We start from the raw sequence: 15488 nt of genomic DNA on the forward strand, positions 1-15488 counted from the left end.
TGGAGCATGATCTCCAGGCCCCGCAGGTGAGCCGGGGGCATCTTACAGAGCCTGTATCTAGCCCCCTGCCTTGCTGGGGAGACAGGGCCCTGGAGAGTTCTAGGAACCCGCTTGGCTGGACTCCTCTCCTCAGCTCACATTTTGGGGAGCCCTCAGAGGCCCAGGTCCTACTCTGGGTGGGGTGGGGGCTCAGAGCAGCTGTGAACCCCCACTCCTCTGCCTGCTCTGAGGCTGGGACCCGGGGCGTGGGGACCACCCCCCAGTCAGCACGGCTGTGCTCCCACTTCCTTCCCGGGCGGGTGGAGGGGGCCGTGTTCCAGGGAGGAGGGGCAAGGCTGGCCCGAGAGCCAGGCTGGGGGCGCAAGTCCTGTCTATGGCGCAGACTCGGTCAGGCGGGTGGGCAGAGACTGTTCCTTCTTTATTGAGAGGGCGAGTGGGGCGGTAGACAGCGTCGGGGTGGGGGTGGCGGCAGCGCAGGCCACAGCAGCAGGACAAGGACATCAGGTGCACACACCAGCCGACAGCGCTGAGAAGCAGGGGCGGCAGGGAGGGTGTGGGGGCCCTGGTGGCCAGGCAGGCCCCAGGGTGCCCGAGACCCAGCTCCTTGCGTGGGCCTGAGCTTTGGGACGCGCAGGAGCCGGAGGAGTTTAGGGAAGGGGCCGGGAGACCCCTGGCGGGCCCCCTGGGGCCCTCGGGTCGCGCCTCTGCACCTAGCTGATGGCGCTGAGCGCGTGGGCGAGGGTGTGCAGCTCGTCCTGGACGCCCTCCAGGGAGCGCAGGACGGCGCGGGGGCTGTCCAGCACATCGACGGCCTGCGTGTAGGGGTCGAACTTCACCGAGAAGGGGCGCTGGATTCTCGAGGCGTAGCTCCTGGGGAGGGAGACGGGGCAGCCTCAGCCACCCGGGGGCCCGGAGGAGACAGAGTGGGGCTGGCACCTGGGCTGTGGGGCTGGTCCCTACATCACGGCGGGCTCAGCTCCCAGGTCTCTTCTGAGCCGCCTGGGCCCCAGAGCCCGTCCTTCCGACCGCCTGGACAAGGCCAACGCCGGGGCTCCTCCAGGGCCGGGCAGCTTCACCAAGGGGGCCTCGCTGGGCGCCCCACCTTCCCGCACCTCAGCCCGGCCGCTCCTCCAGGAAGCCTTCCTTGAGCATGTGCCCTGGCGAGCCCCCAGCCCTCCCCTCCTCTCCACACTGGACACAGCCCCTGGCCTCAGTTTCCCCATCGCACAACCGGAGGCTGGAGGGAAACGGTAAGTCCTCGCAGGAGGACGAGCCTGTCGGGCTCCGCTCCCCTCTCTGGGACACCTCGGTCACGGCACCCCCAGCCCCCAGCCCTGGGAACTCACCCCGCCCCTGCGCCCCCACCCCAGTCCCGCCACATCCCCCCTCCCCGGCCCTACCGGCCCCACCGCCCTCCCGGCCCCAGGCCCCGCCTGCTCAGAGGGCCCTGCCAAGTCCTAGAAGGCTGGCCGGGCCCAGCCACCCAGCAGCCCCCAGCCCCCGTGTCCCCTCCCCGCCTGCCTGCAGTCCTCAGGGAGGGTGTTCCTGCCGAGAGGGCTGCTGTGACGGAGGCTCAGCGTCCTCACCTGTGACGCGGGTTCACAGGCCCTGCGGGCAGCTGGGACGAAGGCCTGGCTTGTCCAGGTTGGGGCGCGGTGGGGGTCTTGCCAGGGAGCCCCACCTACCTGAGCTTGTCCTTGGCGTCGCTGAAACTCTCGGACACGAAGTAGACCGGCTGGTAGGTCTGGTCTTGGTAGGGCTGCACCGCGGCAGCCTCCGGGTCGAAGGCCCGGATCTCGGGCTCCTCAGACAGGGAGTGCTGGCAGGAGGCCACAGGGGTCACCGGGCACCCCATGGCCCCAAGGGGACCGAGCGCTGCGGCCTGACTCCATGGTGGGCTCTGGACATGGATTCTCCCGCCCCTTCCTCCCCCTGCCGGTCCTCCCGAGGCCTGGGGACAGAGTGGGCTGGGGACTGGGCAGAGACCGGCTTTCTCCAAAGGGGGCCTGAGTCCTAGGGGCCCAGCAAGGTCTCCCCTGCGGGGGGCCGCGGCGGGGCGTTCTCACCAGGAGCTCCCCGTAGGAGGACAGCAGCCCGGCGCCGTAGGCCTTCAGCTCCCCGTTCTGCTTGCAGAGACCGAACTCCACGGTGAACCAGTACAGCTGCCGGGGACAGCCAGGCTGCGTCAGTCCAGAGACAGATGCCACCCGCAGCCCCAGGCACGGTGGCCGGACACCACCTGCACGGGCTGGTGGGCTGGACAGGGGAGGGCCGCACTGCCTGGACAGAAGTGGGGACCTCCAGGGGACAGACGGGAGGGCGTGGCCTGAATCTGGAAGCCCCACCCCCAGGGCCCCGCCGGGAAGCAACCCACCGTGGACAGCTTCTCAATTTCCTCGTCTGAGGCCCCCAAGGAGGCGAGGCCAATGTCCTGTGGAGGGGTGAGGCTGAAGCGGGGAGACAGCCCTGGCACAGCGCCTGAGGTGTCAGCAGTCCCTCCGGGCCCTCTCGGACACTGCAGGGATGCTGAGACCCTCCCTGGCCACCGAGGGCCCACGGCCCGCTGCTCCGAGGAGCCGGCAGGTGGCAGGACAGGCCGTGGGATCCCTCTGCTGGGCCCGGGCTCTCGGGACGGGTCTGCGCCTGCGCCCTGGAGCGTCCGCGGGGCCGCCCACCCCTTGCTGCAGGGCGCCTCGCCTTGAAGCCTCCTAGACCCACGAGGGCACTATCCACCGTGGGGACACCGAATCCCCGTGGTGGGCCCGGGAGCAGGCAGCCCCACCGGCACGTGGAGCCCCAGCCCCTGCCCGGGACCCCCGGCGACCCCCGGCCCCCAGCCCCAGGCCACCGCGCACCTGGGAGAACTGGGCGAAGGTGCGGTCGGCCAGCATGGGCACGTGCCCCAGCAGCTCGTGGCAGCAGTCCCTGTGGGGGGCGCGGGCAGAAGGGAGGTGGGGCTGGGGTCTCGGGACCTGCCCCGCACCCTCCCTCCGCCGTCCCTCGGAGACCAGGGCCCCTCCCGGCCTCTGTGACCTCGTTTGTGAAGGGGCATCCTGGCCGCCTCGCGGGGGGGGGGGGGGGGGGGGGGGGCGGAGACCGCCGCGGGGCGCACTCACGGCTCGGGGGAGTGCATGGGCGAGGAGGCGTGGCGGATGTACTGGGTGCACTGGAACACGCGGAAGGCCAGGCTGGCCAGGAAGTCGCGGGCAGACAGCAGGCCGGCCACGGGCCGCAGCTGGAAGCCCGTCCGCTCTGCAAGGGGCCACATCGGTCAGGCTGGCACCCAAGCCGGGCCAGGGCTCACGGTGACAGCCCCCAGCCCCCCTCCCCTGGGACCCTCCGTGCAGCGCCGCACCCTTGAGGAAGCGAGAGACGTCCTCCAGCTGGGGGATGCTGTCCTCGCGGTAGCCGCTGAAGCGCTCCAGCAGCTGGAAGGCCTGCAGGTACTCCCGGCAGGCGTGCGTGGCGTACAGCCCCTTCAGCGTGGTGTAGACCTCCTTCCTGCAGGCCGAGGGGCTCAGGGCCTGCCCGGGGCTCCCCCAGCGCCGGCCCAGCAGCCCCTCCTGTGGGTCCTGCGCTCCACACCCCACAGGCGCCGTCTGCCTGCGCCACCCACGGGAAGGCCTCTCGCTCCCCCTGAAGACCCTGGCCACTGGGAGGGGCTTTTGCTGGTGGCTTTGGGGATTCCGGGGGCCTGGGGGCTGTGGGGCCGTCCCTCAGCTCCTGGGGATGACCCGACGGGCTGGGCAGCCTCACGCTCCCAACACAACATTCTGGGCCTGGGGAAGTCCCTCCTCCTGCTGGCCTTGGTCTCTCCTGCTGCACCATGTCCCTGGAGGCGGCCCTTGCACACGGGCGTTCTAGGGGGCTCTGTGGTGACACCAGGGTCTCACCAGGTGGCAGTCTCCTCAGCGGTGTACTCCACACAGGGAATTGGGCTGCCACTGTGGAGGGGTTGGCGGTCAGTAGCTCCCCCGGGGAGCAGGCAGGGCAGGGGCGAGGGACCCACGCCAGCCGTGTGCAGCGAGGCCTTGGGGGTGCAAACAGGAGGCTGCACTCTGCCCACGGCCCGTGGGGCCAGCTGTGCCCTGAGCCGGCGGTTGCTTAACCTCTCTGTGCCTCGGTTTCCTCAGCCAGGATTTGGGGACCCTCCCCAGAGCTCCAGAAGGGACAGCCACATTAGCACATGGGGGACCCGGGGCAGAGCTGCGCGGCAGGAGGCCGAACCCCAGGTCAGTGGCCGTGGTGACGGGGAGGTGACGATGCTGGTGACAGAGATGACCCCTCCCTTTGTCCTTTCTCTGCCCTCAAGCCTGGTGCGAGGCCGTGGACCCCGCCTGCCGGTGGGGAGGCCCTTACTGCTTGTACTGGAAGGCGATGTCGGCAATGAGCTTCCTGCGCTGGCGGTACGCCTGGTCCGAGAAGCCCTGAGGACGGAGGGACACGAGCTGGTCGGGAGGCTGCCCCGCCCGCCCGCCAGCCCAGACGCCAGGCCATGGGGTCCTGCGGCAGACAGACCTCCCGTCCAGGCCAGGCCCAGGGTCAGGGGACACGACTGGGGGAGGAGGCTCACCGGGTGGTCCAAGTCCAGGTCAGGATCAAACTTGGTGACCAGGTGGTGACACTTGTCCAGCTCGGACGCTTTTCTTGGGAACCAGGGGACTTCACAGAGGACAGAGGGAAGAGGTCCCGAGTGAGTGTGGGGCTGTGGGGGCGGCGTCACGTGCAAGCAGCCCCCAGGACTCGGCAGCCGCAGCTGGGCTGTGACGGGGGTGGGTCCCGGAGGGGGCCCATGTTAGGGCCCCGCCCGGGGGGCCTCCGCACCCCACGTCTCAAGGCCATCCGGTTGCAGGAGAGAGAACCGGCTCACCCTTGTCCTCCCTGGCGCTGCGCACGTCCTCGGACACCTGGCGCACAGCACTGAGCAGGGCGGCCAGGTCCCTGCGGGGCAGCTCGAAGCGCACGAAGTACTCCAGCTGGGGACCCCCGGCCCGGGGCCTCTGGGGGCGCCGGGTCTCCAGGTGGTGGATCTTGGCTTCAAATGTCTTCAGGGACAAAAGCAGGGAGAGGGAGAGCAGGAGAGAGAGGCCAGGCGGGGATGGCAAGGAGGGGCCGCTCCGGGCTCGTGGGGCCCCACCCTGCCCTCCACAGCGGCACACGGACCCTCCAGGCTGGGGTCGGACGCCGCCGCCTGGACGGGGTTTGTCTGTGGCCAGCGGGGTTTGTCTAATACATCTAACCCGGAACTGTCACTTCCTGACCCTTCCCGCACTGTCTGGGCAGGGCCGTCCGCGTCCTGAGGCTGCGCCCAGCGTCTGGCTCCAGCCACTGGTCAAAGGTCCCCCCACCCCTGCTGGTCCCACCTGGGCCTAACGGCCACTCCCAGGTCAGGTGCGTGGGCCCCGGACCCCACCCTGCCGTGGACACGAGGCCCCAGCCCCCGCGGAGGGCGCCCTGAGCACCCAGGGGCTGGCAGAAAGGGTCCTCTTCCCTGCCACCTCCTGTCACCCAGCAACCAGGGCCATCGGTCGCAACGGCCCTCAGGCCACGAAGCCAGCCCTGGGAGCTCTCGGGGAGTCTGGCTCTAATGTCATTTGGGAGTTTCTTCCAGGAGTGTGGCGGGAGCAGCTAATACAAGCAGCTGCCACGTTGGCTGCTGGCAGGTGGGGGGCATTCAGCCCTGCCCCCCAATTCCTGGGATGCCCTGCTGGGAGCCACAACCCACCCTGTGCGGGTGCTCACGGGGAGCTGGGTGGGGGGGAGCCGTGTGGCGCGGTGGGGCTTGGTGGCCTCAGCCCTGAGGCTTGTGCTCGGGGAGCTCCCGAGAACACGGGGTGCACCAGGGCCCCGGGGGCTCCTGAGACCTCTTCCCGCCGGCCCCCGGTGGCCCAGGCAGCCACACTTCTGCTTTAGGGGGGACAGGGACTCACTCCCGAGGCAGCCCCCCACGCACGCCCCCGCACGCACACCCACGGATGCACACGTGTGTGCCCACCCGCCGTGAGCCCTCACCTCAAACACCTTCAAGGCCTGGGACAGCGCCGGGGGCTTGGCGCCCCCCAGGGAGAAGAGCAAATTCAGCACAGCCTTCCCCGCCTTCTCCTCAAACACCACGGCCTCCAGGGGGTCCCCGGGCTCTGAGGAGGCCGCCGCGGCCGCCGCAGCCACCGCCGCCTCCCTCTCCTTGCGGGCGTCCTCGATGAGGCTCTGCCGCCGCCCGACAAACCGAGGGGACTGTGGGGACAGGGGCGCACCCACTGAGACCCCACGGACCCCCTCGTGGCCCCAGGGCGGGCTGCTCTGGTGGCTCGCAGCAGGCAGGACTGAGCGCCTACTGTGTGCCTGCCGGAGGCCTCCGTCTGCGGCCTGGCACACCCAGTCCGTCCTGATGGAAGATGCTGGAAGCTGCAGTGGTGGGGGTGGGATGGGAGCGGGAGGGTGCCTTCCCGCTCCCTCAGCACAGAGACGCTGTGTCACCTGTCCCCAGGCCTGGCCCTAACTGGATTACGACAGAGAGAGGGTGACTGGAGACCTGCTGTCCTGCCCCAGCCCCCGGGGGTGGACCGCGACGGGCAGACGCCTGCTGCCAGGGGTGGCGGGGGGCGGAAGGCTCAGGCAGGAGCTGCCCACCGCCCGGGGCCCACCGGACAACCTCCGGGCCCCTCCTCAGCCAGGGCCTGCCTCACACCTCCGTCTGGACACGGGGGGCTCCCTGCTCGGCGCCTCGTCCACCCCCGAGCCCACCCCCACCAAGCAGAGGGCCCTGCCCCTCGCAGCCCTGCCTGCGGCCCCCTCCGCCTGGCTGCCTCCCTGACAGCCCCTGGGGTCTGCACATCTGACACCCCAACACCCAGACCCCACCCAGGCTGGACTGAGGCAGCACTTGGCGGGTGCTTGTGGCTTGTGGCTTAAAGCAGAACTTCTGAGAATGTTCTGGGTCCCTTGGCAAGAGGGAACAAGCTCAGCTGTCCTTGGGCTCCAGGGTCTTGGAACATGGAAGGGGTGTGGCAGACACCCGGAGCCCCCATCGCCTCGGGGGTGGGCGGTGTGGGCACAGCCAAGGCTGCAGACCCAGGCCCGGGAGAACCGGCAAGGCAGGGCCCCGGCCCCCTGGGGAGGGCACGTCGGGGGTGGCTGGTGGGTGCGAGGGTGCTGCGTCCCGCTCCGAGAATGGTGTCTCTGTAACTCGCACTGCAGGGCTAAGAACAAAGCCATCCGCAGCCGACCCGAGAGGATGGCTGAGACGCCCCCAGTGTCCAGGCGGGCAGAGGCGCTGGCTCAGTGGCCCGCAGGGGCACAGACCTCATGGCGAAGAAGTGAAGGGGGAAGGAAAGGGAGTGGGCGGAACCGCCCCAGAGCCCGGACACCGGCTGGCACGGCGGGGCCTGCGCTCCCGTCCCTATGTGCCCAGGACCCCACCACGGGGGGGGTCGGGGCCCCTCACCACGCAGGGCAGCTGGGCAGAAAGCAGGCGGGGGGGGCGGCGGGAGGAGGGGCCCACACAGGGACACTCTTGCCCCCCAGGCCCCCCTCCCAGACTCTGTCCCTAAGGTTCCAAAGGAAACGGGAGACACAGAGACCCACACCCCCCAAGAGGGGCTGGCACAAGAGGGGTGCTGCAGGGACAGGCACCGTCCCCACACTCAGTCCGGCAGGACACACCCATGGGGACACGAACACCCAGGCACAGGGGGGCCCGCCAGCCCGGGACTCCACACCCGACCCTGCCAGCCAGTGGGGTGGGGGCGGCCGCATGGCCAGCCTGGGCTTCTGGTCCACTCTGGCCCTCAGGCACCGTGTGCTCTTACCATGATGGCCTCCGCCTGCTTGGCGTCCAGCTCAGAGACGGCCCTTCGGAAGCCCTTGGCCTGCGGCGGGGCAGCGCTGGGGGTGGGCATCATGCCGCGTGGAGGTCCAGGCTCCTCTCCACGGCCCTCGGCCCGGTGGCCTCTTATAGGCTGGGCTGACGTCAAAGCCCCCCCGGGTCCCCCACCTCCACCTCCTCACGTCCCTCCCTGCTGCAGCGCCGGAGGGAGGCGGGGGCGGGGGAGAGGCAGGAGACGCGGGAGAAAGGGCTCCATCCTATTAAATCTAATTGCAGCCACCGTCACAGGCACCCAGCAGGGTCGGCCCAGCCGCGCCTCTGAATCTCCCTCCCTCGCTCGGTGGGGACGGGCTGGCTGCGCACTGCAGGCGCTGGGGGCGGCAAGGCCCCTCAGCCCCACGAGGGGCAGGCGGGGAGGGGCTGTCCCGGGCACCCCACGGGCATAGGACCTTGGTGGCCCCAAGAGCCCCCGGAGGGAAGCGCAGCCTCTTCCCTCCACCGAATCCCCGCGCAGGGTCCCGAGAGGCGCTTCCTCAGACGCAGGGAGCAGCAGTGCCAACCCCACGCAGCCCTGCACCTGTGGCCCCTGTGCCAGATCCCCAGGCGTGACCAGTGGGACCTGGAATGTTCCAGAAGGGCCCATCCCTCCAGTGTGGAGGACCCGGGAGGCCCGAGGAAGGGGCAGTCTCTCAGGAGAGTCCCACTTGCTGCTGCGTGGCCCCCGCTGCCCCCATTACAGCCCCTCCAGGGCAGCCGGGGGCGGCTCCCACCGGCTCGGCCCAGGCCCGGACTCCTCCATCCTCTCTTCTCCAGCTGGGCCCTGGACGGTGGCACTCTGGGGTGACCGGTTCTCCCATGGCACCCTGGGGACTCCCTCCAGGACATCCCCCGCCGAGAGTGTCTCCCGAGCTCTGGGTCTGCCGGCGGCCTGTCCCTCTGTCCCCCACCCCTGCCCCCAGCTCAGCCCGAGCACAGGGCGCCCCCTTTTCCCAGCAGCCCCACCCTGGACGTGACGTCTCTGATGAGTCTTCCTTCCAGCTGGGGGTCCAGGGCTTCACTCTGGGGTCTGCCCCCCAGGAGATCACTGAGGGACGGGAGGGGACCCCCCAGTAGCGGGTGTGAGTCCCACCTACTCTCGCTCTAACCCACCTCCCTGGGGCCACGTCCCTCTTGCTGGCAATGGCTCTGGCCACAGGTGTGCAGGTGGCACGGGGGCCTTTTGGGCCCCTCTGGGGAAGGGGACTCCGGAAGGGGCAGCCCCATGTCCCCTGGGTGTGCAGGATCAGCAGGGACAGCCTCAGGCCAGAGCCCACTCTGAAAATGGTGGTGCGAGGGGAGGGAAGGGACCCGCCACCACCAAACGCCTGCCACCCATTGTCCCCTCCTGGAGTCGGGGCAGCCCCCGGAGTTGGGCTTCCTGGTGATGGGTGCCCAAGGGACATGCTGGACGTGGCAGAGCCAGAAGCCCTGGACTCTCCCCTCACCCTGGACAGGTTCACCCCAGCTTGTCACTGTGTGACCTCAGACCACCCCCTGGGTGTCTCAGCCTCCAGGGACCGTCCTCTCTGCTCCCGAGAGCTGTTGGACCTGCCTCCCCCCGACTCCCTCCAACAAGGCCCCTGGGACCTGCCCTAAGTCATTCCCTTGTTCCACAACCCTCAGCGGCTCCCCACTGCCTTCTGGAAGCAGCTTGAGTGCTCAGGCAGAGCAAAGGAAAGGCCCGGGCCTGTCCCACCACGGCCCACCCCCTGCGCTCCCGCTCCTGCCCCAGGACTGGGCTCCAGTCTGGAATGTCATTCCTCACCCACCCTCTCATCCTGGTGAGCTCCTGTGCATCCCACAAAACCCAGCTCAGTCACCATTCACTGCAATGCCTGCTCCTTCTCGCCATGGTATTGGGGCACCTCCTCTACTCTGCTCTGTCGTCTGCTCCTCTGGTGCCTCCCAGGGGTGGGGACCCCCTGGCTTGGCCACGGCAGCCTCCCAGTGCCCGGCACAGGCCCTGCCTCACCTCCTAGACCCTGCGTCCCTCAGGAGTGGGCCTGGGGTGTGGCCTCGAGAGGACTTGCCCAGGGCCCCCGTGTGCAGGCCTGGCTTGGCCACCGTGTTCTCAAGCTGTGCCCAGAAGCCTCTGCCGCAGCTGAGCCCGAGCCCCAATCCCCGCCCCCACGCCTGGCAGCCAGGCCACCCCCCCACCCCTCCCCTGCGTTGCCCCCTCCCCGCCCCGTCCGTCCATCCGTCCGCAGAGGCCGCCCTCGCTCCTCCAGGGCAAGCTGCTGGGGACCCCTCGGCCCCGCCCCGCCCCGCATGCCTGCGTGCTCAGGTGGCGCAGGCCAGGAGCGGTGACACGTCTGACAAATACCAAGCAGGGCATGGCGGCCCGCACCGCCGGATGTGGATTTAACCTTTCAGCAAATGTCTTCCACCGATACAAATATTGTTTTTTAATTCACTTTCCTACCCAGGGTGGTTGCACTTGCATGGAAGCTGCATGGGGAGCTAAGCGTTCTAGATTCTTCCCCAGGCGCTGAGGCCAGGGAGGCCTCTGGACCCCCTCGGAGCAAGCGCAGCCCTGAGCCCCGCAAGGCGCCAGCGCCCGGCGGCCTTCCCCACACCGGCTGCTCAGGACGGGCGGCTACGCTGGGGCCGGGTTTGAGGCCTCCTGTGGGCACAGAAGTGATCCCCGACTGGAGCCCTGGCCCTGCCATGCCCCCTGCCCCACCCCAGGTGGTGAGGGGACCCGTGGAGGCCCCTGAAGTCCACCCCTGGCCAGCATTCTCCTCCCGGCCCAACACCTCCTCCCCAGCCTAGACTCCAGGCTCCTGCGGTGCCCTGGCCCAGGGTCCTACCTCCCCCCGCCTCTGTCCCTCTCCAGAGACCCCCACAATGGTCAGCCGTGCTCGTCCTAGGACTAGTCCCTCCTCCACCCTGGGAACAGGCCTGGGAGGAACACGCGGCCGACCCCTGGCCTCTGCAGTGCCCAGGGCCGGGGTCCTCAGGGGGTGCCTGTAGCCGCCACCTTCAGGGAGCCGCTTGGGGACCCCCGTGCGGGGGCAGGACGGAGGCGCCAGCCTGAGGCTTCTCTGGGTCATGCGGGTCCCAGCCCAGTTTCCCAACTTCCAAGGCGTTGGTCTTTCAAAGACCCAGTGGTGTCCCCCCCAGGGGTGGGGGGCCAGACCCCAGGCCGAGGGGAGGAATCCGACAGGCTGGGGCTGCCAGCACCCCGTCATCGGAGGCAGGGACCCCGGCGGGGAGGGCAGGGCTGGGAGGGGCTTCTCTGGAGGCCAAGGTCATGCCCAGTGGGGACCCCCAGGAAGGAGAGGGACTGGGCTGAGCCCATAGGGAGGGTTGGGGGTGGCTTAGGAGGAGGGGCGGGGGGCAAAGGCAAGAAGACCAGAGACGAGGCCGCTGAGCAGGGCGGTGGGGACCTCTGGGCGGCCCTCATTGTTCCCTCACTTGGGGGGGTCAGGCAGGGGGGTTCGGCCAGCCCTCACCTTCCTGCAGGGGCTCTCTGCTCCCCCTGCCCACACCCCCACAATGCCCCTCCTCTCACGTCACCCGGAATAATTGCGCACGCCTGCCATGGAGGCAATTAGGGGCGCTGTGCCGGCTCCCTCCCGCGGTCCCCCAACATCCTCTCCCAGTGCCCCGGCTTAATGACCCATAATGACAGTGTGCCGTGGCCTGGCACAGGTGCCCGCTCTCTGCCGCCAGGCTGCTCCGCCCGCAGGAGCCTGCCTGCTGCATGCTCCCCAAACCCAGGCCCCGAGGGATTCCATCCCGTGCCCTGCAGGGCCCTGACTGTGGCGGGCTGGGGGCTTGGGGGACCCATCCCCTGCCTGCCGAGTCCTGGCCGCAAACACCACGACCCCCCATATCCGTGGCCCCCACGCTCGTGTGGCGCCATCCTCCCACCCACGCAGGGACCCTGACCCCAGCGGGGACCCCCTCGCTCTGGGCCTCCACGGTGGGAAATCGTGCCCCCCAGAAACCCGGGTCAGAGGTCGCCTCCAATCGCTTGAGCAGGGCGGGCCTCGTCAGTCGGCATTTGTGTCCTCTTACGAGCGCCTGGGCACATGCACACATCCGTGCCATGCACACAGCACACACGTGCACATGCCACACACACACACACACACACACACACACACGCCGCCACCACCTGCACCAGGCCCGCCATGGCTCTCTGCGCAGTCCCCTGGGAACCCAGGCGTCACGGGCCGACACACACATCTGCTGGGGCCCTCTCTGAGGATTCGGGGGCCACTTGGGATGTCGTGCTGGCCTGGGCTGTCCCTGGGCCCCCGTTGTCCCAAGGAGGCAGGGGACAGTGAGGCCTGCATCCCTCCCCTCCCGCCACCCGGAGCAGGAGTCAGCGGCCCTGCCTGGGCTGCCTTTCCCGGCAGTCTAAGGGTGCACCCGGCCCGCCTCCGAGCTGGGAGAGCCAAGACGCCCTGACACACGACAGAAGCCGCCAGTCCCTGTCAGACCCAAATGTCAGGGCAATTAGCCCTAACAAGGCCATCGGATGGAGCGGGCAGCAGGGCAGGCCGGGAATATCGACAGCGGGGCCTCAGCGCCTGCGGGGGATCGATGGGCCGCACTTAGGGCTAATCCGGCGTTTGGCAGTCAGGCCCAGCAGTGAGGGGAGGGGCGGCCCCTGCGTCTGGCCTCTCTGGCCCTCCCCTGTCTGGTGGCCTCCTCACTCCCTCCCCGGGGCCACCCCTCCTCCTCCAGGCAGCCCCCTCGCCCTCCCTGAGCGCCCTTCCAGCCTGGCCGCCTCATCCTGGAGGGGGTCCCGCCTCGGTGCTGAGACCACTGTTCCACGGGCTGGGAGGAGGGTCCGGGCTCAGCCCCTGGGCCTGGACTCAGTTTTGCCATCCACACAGTGGGTCTCTGGAGAAGCTCACCACAGCCCCAGAGGGCCCAGCGCCCACCCGGAGACGTTCCCTCCGCTCCCAGGCATCCTCAGAGAGGCAGCCTTGAGCCTCACGTGTGCGAGGGATTCCCAAAGGCCAAGGGGACTGGGTCAAGGGGTCTTTCCAGGTGCAGGGACCCAGTGGCCAGAGGGCCCAGGGGTCCAAGTCAGGAAGGCAGGGCAGCTGGGTGGGTGCTGGGGGGGAGGGGAGGGCAAGGGGACGGAGGGGGCAGGTTGCAGAGCCAAGTGTGGACAGTCCTGGCCAGCGAGAAGCCACCACAGCCCGGCAGCCAAGTATTCACCTGGGAGGAGGAGCACAGGGGCAGGTGATGCGCCCCTCTGGGCCCGCGGGGCACCGCCACCTCCTCCGGCGTCCCTGACTGCTCCCCGGGCTCCGGAAGCACCCGTGGGCTCAGGCCCAGGCTGGGGGTGGAACGGCTGCACGGTACCTGGCTCACACGCGTCACCTGGAAGCCCACACCGGAACTCGAGGATGCAGGAGTGTGTGTGGACACACTAACATTGGCAAGAGCACCCCTAGTTGTGTGTGCAGCCAAGCTCAGAACGCGCACTCCCGGTCTCTGCCTGCAGTTTTACTCGGTGTGTGTGTGGGTGAGTGCACTCGGATGTACACGCATGTGCGTGTGCATGCTTGTGCAGATGTGGGAGTGCGTGCACGCAGGGCAAGGTGTCTGTATGCACACGTGCATGCTTCACATGTGTGCATGTATGTGAGCTGAGCAAGCATGCTTGTGTGCATGTGAAGGTGTCTGTATGCACACCTGTGCTGCTCATGCAAGTATTCATGAATGTGTTTTATGTTCACACACATGCATGTGTGTGTTCATGCTTACATGCCCGTGCATGCGTGTTTCCATGCCTGCGTGTGCATATACAGCTGGGACTTAGAAGGCCTGACTGGCCATGGATATGTGACGCATAGGGTGACCGCCGGCTCCCGTGTCCCTCCATGGCCAGGGCCCCGGAAGCCCTGGGATCCTGCAAGGGTCCTTGGCTTCCTGTGGTCCCCTCCAGGCCCCCTGGCCGCGCCCCCGCACCAGTGATTCAGTCAGACCTCGGGCCCCCACGCGCTGCCCCCTGTCCCCAGCTCTTGACAGTCTGTGACAAATTAGCCGGGTGAAAAGCAATAAGAGCGACATTCAGTTCTCGTTAGTCACTCGCGGAGACGGCAGCTGTGCTTTGACAGCAACGACATCTAATTGCAGGACCGCAGCCCCTGCCCTCTGCGGTGCCACAGGCTTGGGTCCCAGTCGCCTGCCATGTGGCTGGGCGGAGACGTGGTCCCACCGCTCTGAGCTGAGCGCGTCTACACCCAGAGCTCGTGGCGGTGTGGGCTGCTTGTCCCCATCTTGCCTGTGTTGCGACTCCCTCGCCATCCACAGGTGTGGACGCGGGAACACCACCAGCTCCTGGTGCCCTCCTGCCCCCCTCCCTGGGGACTGCATGGCCCTGGGCTGCATTAGCAGAGACACAGTAGCCAAGACACAGGAGGGGACAGTCTTGCTCTGCTCAACATGGGTGTGACGACAGCGGCTAGACCCCGTGGGACCCAGGCAGGCAGCTGTGTTCCCAGGAGGCTGGTCCCTGCGGGAGGGACGGGAGGACAGCAGGCGGTGGGGAGCACGTGTCCTCACGCAGCCCCCGGGAGAGGGTGGAGGTCTCCGTGTCCCCACTCCCGAGGGCCGAGAGGGAGGAGGCGCAGCTCTGACGTACAGGGCCAGCGGGGGAGGCCTCGGAGGCCCTGGTGGGAGGGCTGGCGCGCCGTGCTGGAGTTAAGGGAACAATGGAGGGGCAGGTGCCCCCACGCCACCCTGGGCCCTGTCTTGGCCACCAGTAGAGTCCCTCGGCTCCGCCCAGGCCCATGGCCATGGCCATGGCCCGCAGTGGCCCTGGCACTCTTGGCTGGCCGTCCACCAGGAGGGCAGCTGGGCTCAGATTTGGGGGCTTCCAGGAACTGAAGGGCCCCCGAATCCTATTCTCTCCTGCACCTGCCGCCTCTCCTGGGCCAGGGAGGGGTGAGCAGCCCACGGCCCCTTTCTTTCACTTCTGGGACAGCAGCAGCGGTCCCCACCCTGGTGGGGGACACTGTCCCCACTGCAGCGCATTATTCTCCAGGGCGCTCAGTGGGGCTACAAGTGTCACCTCAGCCCATAAACGTCCCCATTGCCCCATCTGTGCTCCTGGGGACGCCCGGCTCCCTTGGGCTCGGGAAGCCCGGAGCAGGGGCCAGCCCTGGCGCGGAGCCTGCGGGGAAGAACTGAGGCACGGGGGGTTGGGGGTGCAGGGGACGCCTCTCCATGGCAGCCGCTGGGACCACCTTGCTCCAGAGCGGGTCCTCATGGCCCGACTTCCTCAAATTAACACTGTCACACCCCCGCACAAAGCAGGGGCCCCCTCCCTGCAGGCAGCTTTCTCCCCTACTGGGCGCTGCTGGTCTGGCCCCCGGCCAGCGCCGCCCCACCCTGCTCGCGGGGCACCAGCCTCGTCCTCCCCAGGCGCCCGCAGGGGTAGGGGCAGCGAGCGGCAGGGGGCCGGGGAGGGCTCCAGCGCTTCAGGTGCCTTCAGCTAATCCGGGGCTGCAGCAGCCCCCGCGCCGCTGACATTTCCAGCTGCTGCGCCGGCGGCCGCGTGATATTTAGACAGGGCTTATTGCGACTGCCGCGGCCCTGCGTGAACTCCCCGCACCTGAGCCGGCGCTTTGATCCGGAGCTTGTTTTTAATAAA

General features: G+C 68.7%; 1 protein-coding gene across 1 annotated transcript; it reads right to left on the reverse strand.

Moving 5' to 3' along the window:
• Positions 1-710: 710 nt before the first annotated feature.
• TH (tyrosine hydroxylase) lies at positions 711-7898 on the reverse strand. Its single transcript, XM_069470402.1, has 13 exons — positions 7809-7898; positions 6013-6234; positions 4871-5045; positions 4574-4662; positions 4360-4427; positions 3894-3944; positions 3356-3501; positions 3117-3252; positions 2856-2925; positions 2375-2431; positions 2067-2162; positions 1686-1819; positions 711-870 (listed from the first exon to the last, which is right to left on the reverse strand). The coding sequence occupies exons 1-13, from the start codon at positions 7896-7898 to the stop codon at positions 711-713; spliced, it is 1494 nt and encodes a 497-aa protein (XP_069326503.1).
• Positions 7899-15488: the final 7590 nt, after the last annotated feature.

Source organism: Eulemur rufifrons, chromosome 6 (assembly GCF_041146395.1).
Source record: "Eulemur rufifrons isolate Redbay chromosome 6, OSU_ERuf_1, whole genome shotgun sequence".
Taxonomy (NCBI): Eukaryota; Metazoa; Chordata; class Mammalia; order Primates; family Lemuridae; genus Eulemur; species Eulemur rufifrons.